Raw genomic sequence first — 12,575 nt, 5'->3', positions numbered from 1 at the left:
AGGAAAAGTGTATATGTACCTTTAATGATCAGGGGTAAAAAGGAAAAATAAGATAAAAAAAAGATGCCTTGTGTTGTTAATTTATGGTTTGGCAATATTAATTTTTATGTAATCAATTTTGAAGAAAAACTCTTTTTTCGATATATGTTTCCATTTTATATTCTTTAGCATAATTGGCACATATTGCTTCAGCAATACCTAGGATCTTCAGAAATCCACAGGTTAAAGTTGGGGTGCTGTGAGAAATGCACTCACTCAATTATACCCCCGCCTCCAAAATGGATATAATGGCTTGTTTTTCTATTGAAAACCCAAATAATGTGTCGGATCAAAAAGTAAAATAGAAAGTGTACAATGGCAATATGTAATAAAAATACAGTAAAAGTATCATTAAATTTCATTCAGTGGTATGAGAGGAATTGCAGATAAGAGATTGGTACCCGATGGGTCAAGCGGGGGTATAAAAACATATTAACTTTTCTCCTAATTTAATTAAAAGTTTGAAATTTTCATGTGTTTTTCTGCAATGATCCAAAATTCTGCTTTCGTATAAAATCAAAGAATCTGATTGAAATTTGTCCGAACAATCCAGTGGATCTGACCTATCCAATAAGTGTCAATTAATTGTTAAGAAATCACCAGCAATGTAACAGAAATAAACATTAATATCTATTACACAGAATCGGTAATTTAATAATGTGACTAATTTCAGCAGAAGAATGACAGTATTAACTTAGATTAAGAACATATTTAATTCTATCAACCAATCAAGTCATCGCATGCAAAATCATCGTATATTTGTGTTTGTGGGAACGAATAGGTTTAGAGTTTGACACTAGTTTGACATCTGACGTGACCCTCATGATCAATGGGATGTTGTTAGATGTTAGTGTAGCAAGTATGCAAAAGGATCTAACATCTAATCTTAATTAGATTGAAGACGAAGAAAATTACATGATTGCTATGGAAATCTACACTGCAGAAGCAGGAGAATGTTATCAGTTAATTGCATGATGTTACAGTGGATTCTGAAGAATCTATGAAGTGTATGCTCGAGGGTTCTCATCGGCAGAGATGCCTGACAAATGGTACAGAAAAAGATGACTTTTTCAAGGAAATAAAAACTTTTTCTCTGTTGTAGAGAATTAGGAATAAAGAACAATATCCACTGATTGGAATTTGATTCAATGACTTATCTTACCTGTACATAATTAGGTTAATAGGAGGAAATGTTGATTTTATCCATTTACTTGTTTACTTAGCATAACATCTAAAGAGTTTGAAAATACCACATGATTTGTTTCTGTCTTTAAAAAATTTGGATATTTTAGGTTATGTGGATAATTCTACCGATAAAATAAGTTTTAAAAAAATTCCATAATTTACCATTTTTGGTTAAATCTTAACATAAAAATCAAATTCCAGTCTTTAATAATAATAATAATAATATAATAATAATAATGCTTTATTTAGAGAAGGTAACCCGATTAGTACCAGGTACTATTCTTCCCCGGGGCCTTCTAATTTCAAACAACATATTACATAAAATGATACAATCAAAGATAAAACATGTAGAGTTCGTTAGTGCATAATGTAATATACATCTAAATGAGATATAGATTCAAAATTAATGAAGAAGTCAATATTAACTGTTCAAGAGACATTGTCTGAAACAATAGTAATAGTCAAACATCTTGTACAAAGGGCATATTCAAACATTTATTTACATACGTTGGCTAATTATAATTTTTTCTACATTTCGTCTAAAAATAGGTAAGGTTGGTGATAATTTTATATGTAATGGTAGGTTATTCCATAAATTTACACCTGAATATTGAATAGAATTTGTAAATAAAATTGGTCTATGTTTTGGTAAACCAAGATTATAATTTAATTCTGAACGTAAGGAATAGGAATCATTGCTATGAAAAACAAAAAGGTCCTGGAGATATTCGGGGCTCATACCATAAAAAGTTTTGTACAATAAAATACACTTATGTAGTATGACTAATTCAAATACATTTAGCCATCCCAGTTTTTCAAACAATGGTTTTTATTGTTCGTCGGGTGCTGCATCAAGAATAATTCTAGCAGCCCGTTTCTGAAGTTTATGAATTCTTTCAATGCTAGTTTTAGATGCATTGCCCCATATTGTAAGACAATAGTTTATTGAAGGCAAAATATATGCATTATAAAAAAGTTTTCTGGTATTTAATGGAAGAAATTTCTTAATTTTACGGAGTGTAAATAACTTGTATGTTAAGGATTTACAAACTGAATCTACATGATAATTATAATGAAGATTTTGATCTATATAGACACCTAAGAGTTTTTCAACATTAACATTTTCAAGCTTTTCTCCAGAAATTTCTGTATTAAGTTCTGGAATATCTAATTTTGACCTTTTTTGTTGTGTACACATAAGCATAGATTTTGATTTGTTCGTGTTCAGAATCATTTGGTTCTGTAAACACCAGTTTTCAATTTCGCATAAATCATAATTCAAAAATGTTTCAATATTATGTACACTGTTATCAGATAAATTCAGAGTTGCATCATCTGTAAACATATCAATATTACAGTGATTGACACATAGGGGGAGGTCATTTATGTACAATAAAAATAGCAGTGGACCTAAAATAGATCCCTGGGGCACCCCTGCTGTGATAGGTAAGATATCAGAAGAACATGCACCAATTTTAACACTTTGGGTTCTTTCATTTAAATAAGACTGAAACCATTTAATTGTAAGTGAATCAAAGTTATAGTGCCTCAATTTCTCAATTAAGAGATCATGACTGACTAAATCAAATGCTTTACTGAAATCTAGAAATGCTATGCCAGTGAGATTCCCTTGATCCATTGCATGCAACCAGCTGTCAGTAAGTTTGGTTAGTGCCGTTTGGCAAGAATGGAATTCCCTAAAGCCACTCTGTGAGTTTGTAATGAGGTCAAAAGCTCTGGTGAATTCACGTACTTGATTAGCAACATGTTTTTCAAAAATGTTTGATAAAGTCGGTAAGATTGATATTGGTCTGTAATTATTGGATCATTTTTATCGCCCTTTTTATATATAGGGGTGACTTTAGCTTGTTTCAGATGCAAAGGAAAGATGCCATTAGTAATGCTAGTATTAATTAGATGAGTTATAGGCTTAGAAATTATATCAGCAGAGAGTCTTAAGAGGTGGGGACCAATGAAATCTATACCTGCCGATTTATTAATGTCAAGTTTGCATAGCATTGAGAAGACCTCGTCTTGTCTTATAGGAAGTAAGCTAAATACATTTTCATCAATAAGTTTTGACTTTATGAATTCTTTCAACTTTTCTGGTTCAAAGTTACGCTTTGGTAATTCATTTAATAAATTGCTAGAAATTTTTGTAAAGTGTTCATTAAAAACATTGACAATACCTTGTGTATCGTTAATTTCTGATCCGTTGTCCTTAATATGAGTAGGAAAAAAATATTTTGGCTTTGAGGATAAATGGTTCAGATAGCTCCAGAGTTCTTTAGGATTAGAGCTCTCCTCAATAGCTGATTTATAATAAGTACATTTAGCATTATTAATCAAAAGCGTAACTTTATTCCTCCAATGTCGAAAATTTTCAAAGTCTTTGTGTTGATGATAGTAATCTTGTAATTGTCTAGCATCATTAATTTCTTGTGTTAACCATTTTGGACGAGACTCAGTTTTCACACGTTTAGTCTTTACTTTAGCGTGACTATTTAGAATAGTATTAAACATATTGTAAAAGTTCGCTAAGATATCGTTAGGATTGTCCAAATTCGTAAGGGCATCAAAATTGACACTTTTTAAATCGGAAAGAAATTTTTCTTCATTAAAATTCTTAAAGTCGCGGTATTGAATTTCAGTGTGTTTTCCCTTACGCTGCATGCTGTTAGATCTGCGTGTTGCACAAACAGGGTAATGGTCAGACATAGCTATGGGTGGTACTTGGATTTCACAGATGAGGTCAGGTTGGGTAGTGTAGAAATGATCAATAAGGGTAGATGAGGTGTTAGTAATTCTAGTAGGTGTGGTAATTAATTGAGTTAGTCCAAATTCTTCTAGTGCAGATGTCCAGGATAGAGGGGGGTCTTTTAGTAGATCAATATTAAAGTCACCTGTAAGTATGATTTCTTGGTCATCACAGCAGGAGGCACGATTTATCTCCCTAGCTAGGTCCTCCACCCAGCAGGTGGGTGCAGATGGTGGGCGATATGCAGAACAATAGAGGATAGGCTTTGTGTTTTTTAAAGAAGAAGGTATCGTTTCCATCCAAGTTTTGCCCTGTGATTTTCTAAAAAATGAAACTGGTGTAAAAGTTGAAAACTCATGCTTTTTATGCAAGTCATTTTTCTCACATGTGTTTTTAAATGCTAATTATGACGTCATAAACATGTGCATTTTCCCGTATTTTCTTAAAACGTTGCAGAAGACACCAATTTTCAAACTATTCAAAGGAATTTTCTTTCAGATAATATTGTCCACAGCCATCGCCCACAAAGATCTTGAGATATGTGATTTTTTATTGAATATTACACAAAATATCAAAAAATTAACGTGGGCGACGGCTGTGGACCCTGTTTTTTAAAGATAAATCCCCCTTGAAACGTGCCATTTTGAGGCTTTTTCTGTTGAAAATAGAGAGATGCTTCACATTTATGACGTCATATTTGCAGAATGGTAAGCCTTCCTGCCATATTCTTTCCTGATTTATCAGAGTCATTTATTTAACTAATAGTTAAGTCAGTTTCAGAATTTTTTGATGTCATTACATTTTTAGGGCGCAATAAAGCTAAAACCATACCTTCTTCTTGATTTCTAACCATATTGTTTCTATGTTACTAATTTCTAAATCTTGTCGACGCTTATAGGATAGATTATTTGAGACATAAATAACTATTCCACCACCTCCCTTATTTTGTCGATCTTTTCTTTCAAGTACATAACCATCTATATTCAAATCTGCGTCACTAATTTGTTCATTTAAAAAAGATTCACAAAGCCCCAACACATCCATAGATCGTTCATTTTGTAAAATTAATTTCATTTCGTCTAATTTTGGTAGAAGATGACACACGTTAAAATTTCCGAAACGCAAACCTTTTTTAACTAGACCAAAACCAGAATTTGTCGGGGCACATTTATTAGATCTAGATGTTTATTGCTTTGGTAGAATTTAGACTTTCAGGGCTAGGGCTTTTGTTTATCTCCTGTTTAGAATTAGATTTTTGCTTAGTTTTGAGATAATGTATATTTTTGGCAGCTGAAAATTCTATTTGAGAATTTTTTAAGATACATTTACATGAATTTTTGTTACATTCTGAACATAAAGTTTCGAGAGGTAAAACGTTATTTTGCAGACTTAATGAAATACTCTCTGTATAATCGGCCAGACATTCGTTGCCCCTATTCTAGTACGGACAGAACTTTTGTTTGTGGCCAGGTTCCCCACACTGCCAACAGTCTACTTTGCTCCCATGTCTACAACTCCGGGATGAATGGCCTTGTTCTCCACAGAAGTAGCAGCACGTATATTTCATCGATGCGGAGGGAGCCGGTACTTGATGTTGCTTCAGAACTGGGACATGCTTATTGTATAGTTTCAACAGAGAGGCGGTTCCTTGGTCAGATAAATGTATACCGTCCTTCCAGTATAAAGAGGAATTCCAGGCTTTGAAAATTTGACTTGATTTAATCACTGTCGCGCCATACTCTTCGCACACAAAACGGATAGCTTCATTCACATTAATGATCAATGCATCTTTTCGAGGCATGACTTCACAAATGAAAACATAAATATTTGAATTCCTCTTCTTCAGATCCATAATTATCTCGGAAAAGTCATTTTCTACTGCTTCCATATTCCGTTTATTTGAGGCATCATTTCCTCCAGCCTGAATTATGACATTTTCTAGAGAAGACACATCGTATTGCTGCAATTTCTTACGAATATAAGAAATGCTGGCTCCTCTGTTGGTACTCACACTAACATTTGAGCATAACCCACGGGTTTTAATACGTTGCAGAATTGAACTTCCGTTCAGGAGTGTAGTTTTCTGCTGGTTGCTAGATGTGGAATTACGTTGTTTCTGGACGGAACTGTTTCCTAGTTTCCGGTGCACAGGTTGTTGTGGTTCTATGTTTGTAGAGCTTTCTTTCATAGATACTTCTGGTATAACTTCATTACACTGTACATGTCTAGAAGTGACATTGTTAGAAGCCTTTGGCAGATCATTTGTACAATTGCCTTTATGTTTGAGGACTGTACAGGTTGTCTGAGTACTTGAACTGGTTACACGTTTATTTGCATTTTCACTCAGTTCCCTTTTTAACGACTCGATTTCCTGCGTTAAGCGTTGAACAATTGATGAAAGTTCCTCCACGCGTAAGGCAGAATTACAGCACCTGCTGCATTCTTTAGTTTCATTACACGGAGCATAATTCGATAGGTTCCTCCTTGGCGTAGATGCCATTTGTGGCGGCGGTTGGGAAATAATGATATTTGTTTCATTTATGTCACATGCGTAAACACTTATTTCCTCAATGAATTTCTCGCACCATGATGATGCTGTACTCCCCTGAATATGGAGTACCGAGGTACTTCTGTAAATTGTAGCTGTAACAGATCTGCAACTAGTCTTAAAAATATGGCCATCTCCCTTAGTAGTTTTCTCACATAATAATTCCTGTTGCAAATATGAAAAAATAATTTCATATTTTTCTTGGTCAAAGTTCACAGTAAAGCTCCTCTTATTGGTGGTGACTTTTAGAAAGCTTGGTATGTCCACATTAATATGCACGTCATCATGATTGTCATTTATTGGATTTGTGAATCCAGTAAAAGAATCAAGAAATGATCTAAAAAGACTGGAACTTGAACTCACATCCATCATTTGATTTACTACATAGTGATTATTGAAAACAGGACTTATTTTGTCTTTAATTTGTTTCCCCTCTTTTATTGATATCAAACAAACAATAATAGTCTTCAAATTCCAATTTAGGTAATTGTACTCCAAAGCGTTTCTATGGACTTTTCCTGGAATGAACTATATGCGGTATATTGCATATATTTGCCCCCACAAAAGTCAAATTTGTAAACTTCCTGAAATGTGCTGAATTCAATAAATTGTATGAGAAATATAAATTGACAGAAAGTATTATAGTGTCAAAGCAGTGTATTCACAATTTTTGCTTTTATGACGCCACAAACCAGTCCGATTTTATATCCTTTTACAGAAAGAAGACAAAATGGACAAAATTTCAACAATTTAAGCTTTAAAATTCATAAAGCGCAAGTTTGTTCAGGAACAATTTTGACATATTTCATTGATATTATCATTCTACACATTATATCAAAGGATTGATCCTGAATACACATGCGCTCGATGACTTTTACTCAAAATATCGACAAAATATGTACACATGTACATTTTTCTGTAAAATTCATTAAAAAAATGAAATTTACGTCATGTTTGTGACGTCATTACGTACATATGGCGTCATTACTTATGAAAATATTCAGTGCTTTGAAATCAGCATATACTCCCCTGTTTAAGAACTTAATTCAATATATCTCCATCAAAGTTTGATTGGGGGGGGGGGGGGCAAATATTGGTTACTACCGAATAAAGTTCTTTGCTGAGTTATAATGTTGTCCTCTAATTGTTTTCTAATTAAATACCTAGCATTTTTTTATTTTAAATTCATTTGCCTGTAATTTGAGCAGAATATTCCACATCAGTCATCTAAATACATATTTCTCGGATTCGTCAATAATTGCATTCCTATTTATAAAGTTAATTGTTCATATTTCCGGCGTTTGTTGATGACGTATACAGTGACCACCAGAACGACAATAAGGAGACATCCTAAACCTGCTGCTCCTATAGCGATGTACAGTATGTAATGTTTGTCTTCTTCACTGTCACAATTGACTGCCGCTATAAGGGATTTGAACAATACATTGTAAATCAGAATTTTTCTTGCACAATGCCTGTTTATATATTTCGGCTACATTTGCGATATTCTTGAACACATTATATACTAGTTATTTTCTTTTATTTGATGATTTTACTGACTTTGGAAAATATGTTAAAAATTCTAGTAATAAATAAATTCTAACTTGTGAGAGATTTATTTTTCTATTTAATGTTGGTCATGTCATAAAAAAGTTAGATTCTTAATCATAATTGTTATAATAAAGTTTTAATTCTAATGTTAAGGCTAAATGAATTTTCACTCTGTGTATCTTGAACTAGTTTTTATGATGCAGTCAGCAATTTTTATTCCTGCAATTTATATGAAGTTAATATAAATACTCATAACGTGTCCGTGTGTTCTCTTTATCAATATTATTATTGGCAAGAAAGACAAGAGTCTACATCTCCGTATCTTACAGAAGACTTTCGTTTAGGGAAAAAATAATATGAAAATTTTAAATGAAATTTAGAATTATCATGATCTTTTAAAAAATAGTAGAATTTTTGATAACGAATCAATAGATCTTAAAAGGAGACTTTCTGTAACAAACACATCGTCAAGAAGGAAGTCGAGTCAATTCAAAAGTAACAAATTTACAGTGTCCAAAAATGCATGAATCGTGTCACAGATTATCTTCTCGAAATTCATTTTTCTAATTGTAAAATACTCTATAAGATGCATAAGTAGGAACTTCTTAATTCATACATATTATGTTTCTATTCTTTTAAAAAAATATTTTTAAATTTTTAATTACCACTGAAGTCTGCAGTATCCCCAGTTTTGAAAGATTGGTACTGAAGGTCTTTGGTAACCATAGATAATCCATTTTGCAGATGAAAGGTAGTTTCTTTCAGACACTTGTAGCTCTTGTCATTATTCGTTGTGAGTTTTCTAAGATTGTCAGCAACAACTGACATTTCTTTTCCAAGAACTGCAAATGATTATAAATTGTATATTTTTTTTATACCTGATCTCACAATTATCAATTCTACATAACTTGACTATATTACTTATTTTTCATTTTTCTGCCTTTAATCTTTCGTAGTTGCCAGATTTCAAAGTTTTTTAAGAGTGCCAATATAAATTCTTAACAAATCTGTTCGAAACTCACTGCTATCGACTGCATCCGTAAAGAGGATGTTGTTGTAGTCATACTTCAGTTCTATTTGTGAGATATAGTAGTTATCAACAGGAGTCCCAGCTGATAATAGATCTGTCTTTTGATTCTTGTCAGTTGAGAAGTAAATAGTCAAGATCCAGGCGTCGTAAAAGCGAATGACCATTTGCTGAGAGAAGAGTCCATTCAGAGTTGTGTTGCATTCACCGGACACATTGTACACTGCTGGCAGGGAAACCACTTCTGTGGTTATCTGATATTAAATTAATAACATCCATCACATAAATACATGTACCCCGAATCTTTACTTACGGGAGCAAAATAAAAATACATGTAACTTCAACTTTCAATATTTCAATATATGATAAATATAATTTAATAGGTTAAGGACTAAAATCTATTATAAAAATATTTCTAATTATCATCTCTTCATAACCAAATTATTTTTGACATGTAAAAGTAGATGATGCACTAAAAATGTTGTAGAATTACAATGCAAAAGATTTTCAAAATGTTTATTAAAGAAACATCGTCCTGTGATATGAATATTTGATAAAGTAAAAATATTGCAATGACAAATTCTTAGAAAAAATCACATACTATTCTCTGATTTCAGTATGTTTTCAATATATTAGGAAGATAGAGCTTTGATACTAAAAACAACAAAAGTTTTGATTAGATCAACGACGTATTAATTATTGTTAAAGCAAATTCAAGGGAGGCAAAAAACATCAAAGAATTGGAACCATAACCCAAATGCCTCAAGAATCTGCTTGAAATTGCAGTAATTAATTTTATCTACGCAATATTTTGAACAATTATGAATATGTTGTATTAGGTTATTTTTGCAGTAATAGAAAAAAAAATTCAAACAAAGCAAGAAACACAATCAAGGAAACAGAAAAAAAAGGAGAGGAAAGAAACCCCAAAATTAATAAGGAATTTATTGTATTTGCAAATTCAATTTTTCTAATAAAGAACCTTTTAGAAATTCTAGATACTCATCGCGGAATAAAATGATTGAGAATTAAATGATGAAATACTCATGACTAGTAGAGCAGAAAATTTGCACATAAGGTACATATCTATTATCTTTTGAAATTCAAATTTCTAAGTGAACAAGTATACTACTTGTAATAATAGTGATCTCAGACTTACGCCAGTTTTTGAAATATACGGAATATAGAACTGGATGCTTCCTTTGAATAAAACACAGGTCTTATTACCATTCAATACAGAATATATATTAACAGGAGAGTAACCTGGAGCTGGAATGGGTCCAAAATCTGCCTCACAATATACTCCTGAAACAGAATAGAAGAATTTATATCTAAAAAATCTATCACAAAGGAAGATATTTGCAAGATCCAGTAAATGCTCAATTTACATGTATTTTCGAAAACGGGTACAAAGAATCAAGCAGAGATTAGGTAACTTTTCTACAGTACATTTAACACACATACATGTCACTATGAAATGGACCTTTATCTTTTTTTAATCTAATACTTATCCATGTATGTTTGTAAAATATTTACCATTTTCTGAGAACCTTCCGTCTTCAACATTAAAGGCCTGCATTTTTAACTCCATGTACATGAAGGCCAGGGTACTGTCCGAAAAGTTTCCCTCCTTTTCACACTTGTAATATAACTTAGGACTTGACAAATTCACTTTATCAGTCACTGAGTGGTTGAAATCAGCTGACAATAAATATATACATTGTCAAATAACAACAATACTTCTGATTAACATAAAAAATTAAACAAAAAATGGCCGTAGAGTCTTGCAATCATGCATATTTAGATAGTAACTCTATAAAACATTTCAGTGTTCTATCGAGAATATGTTTACAGTTCAAGACCTTTGTCTACTATTTTGGAAAAGTTTTCTTTTTCGACGAGCTATTTTTATGGCAGAGTTATACTTTAAAACGTATAGAGCCAGTGATATGATTTATTTGGTTTAGTTTTCATGTGACAAACATATATTCATTTGAGTTTATAAAATGCTTAAATTATGTGATATTTTATCCACGGAAAGCCACCATAATAAAGTTTTTCGATTATTCACAATAATTGTGGATGGGATGGATGATAAAGTAACTACCAGTAGGTAGACAGTCTGGTAATTTCACCTTTTCAGGAGGTCAAACTAACTATAACAATTTAACCAAATTGCTTTATGCATATAAGGTATATACTTAATCAAAAGTCACTTGTCAATATCATTATTTTAAGATAATGTCAGATCCCTTACAAAATACACTATTGTTAAATATAGTAAATCAAAGTGTCAAAGTTATCACTATAGTGAATTAAAGTTTTCAAAGCGATTGCTATAGTGTCATTATTATCACAATAGTTAATCTAAGTTACCAATATAGTAAATCAAAGTTTACCCCATAGAAAATCAAAGTTTTATAGTGATCACTAAAGTTAATCAAAGTTTTCATAGTTATTACTTAAGTAAATCATTGTGTCAAAGTTATCACGATAGTTGATTGATTGTATATTGTTTAACGTCCCTCTCGAGAATTTTTCACTCATATGGAGACGCCACCACTTGCCGGTGGAGGGCTACAAATTTTGTCCTATGCTCAACACTCAGGGCCTTTGGGCAGTGAGGGATCTTTTTCGTGCCAGCACCTATACTGCGACACGGGGCCTCGGTTTATACGGTCTTATCCGAAGGACCGGTCTCCACGTCCCGCAGTGGGAATGACTCCTTACTTCGCAGACGCTCTAACCACTGCGCCATGCGGGCAACTATCATAATAGTAAATGCTAGCAAAGTTAGCACTGTAGCAAATCAAATTTAAAGTGTCAAAGTTAGCACTAAAGTTAACTAAGTTAAAATAAACTTTTCTGTAGTATTTTTTGTAAGGGAAGGTTGAGATACATCAACTAAATCGATGTTGATTTGACATTGATAAAAATCATAATATTCATGTATATATAAAGAAAGAGAAAGTTGGGAAAAAATTAAATATGGATCTACTATTAAATCTTTGACTTTACATTGTTGATACCTACGTTCTATGGCATCCGAGATATTTACATTAGCAAACCAAGACATAAGGTTAGATTTTCCGTTCATTATTTCAAAATTAAATATCAAGGATTGAATTTCTCCATCTTTTGGTGTGATAGTGAGACCAGAAAGGTTTTCATTTCCACTGGCACATGTTCCTGTGACAGTGACATCACTACTCACTGGAACATCCACTGTTGTAGTAGCCTGTATAATGAATGAGGACTTATTACTACGTACATGTACATGTAAATAAAGTTTTGTTCACTGAATATAAGGGACATATTACTGGTTTCCAACAATCCATTCTTGATATAAGAAGATTTGTTTGATACGTTTCTTAAATACTCTGATAAAAGATTTCTGCATGATCCATAGAGATCTGTTCTTGTTAAGCATATAATTTCTTCATTTTCATGTTATGTTGTTTCGCCCA

At 32.4% G+C, this 12,575-nt stretch overlaps 1 protein-coding gene across 1 annotated transcript in view; it reads right to left on the bottom strand.

Moving 5' to 3' along the window:
• Positions 1-7,800: 7,800 nt before the first annotated feature.
• LOC134255653 (lysosome-associated membrane glycoprotein 1-like) overlaps positions 7,801-12,575 on the bottom strand; it is a 10,091-nt gene continuing 5,316 nt past the window's right edge. Inside the window, exons 4-9 of the mRNA XM_062738176.1 lie at positions 12,142-12,346; positions 10,645-10,809; positions 10,268-10,413; positions 9,104-9,362; positions 8,747-8,923; positions 7,801-7,952 (exon numbers count right to left, since the gene is read on the bottom strand). Of these exons, the coding sequence (XP_062594160.1) occupies positions 7,801-7,952; positions 8,747-8,923; positions 9,104-9,362; positions 10,268-10,413; positions 10,645-10,809; positions 12,142-12,346 (1,104 nt within the window). The remainder of the gene's footprint in view (positions 7,953-8,746; positions 8,924-9,103; positions 9,363-10,267; positions 10,414-10,644; positions 10,810-12,141; positions 12,347-12,575) is intronic.

The sequence above is a fragment of the Saccostrea cucullata genome, unplaced genomic scaffold, assembly GCF_032062105.1.
Source record: "Saccostrea cucullata isolate Sc308-1 unplaced genomic scaffold, CSIRO_AGI_Scuc_v1 ctg2383, whole genome shotgun sequence".
NCBI classification, from domain to species: Eukaryota; Metazoa; Mollusca; class Bivalvia; order Ostreida; family Ostreidae; genus Saccostrea; species Saccostrea cuccullata.
This window is presented reverse-complemented; position numbering and strand designations above follow the sequence as displayed.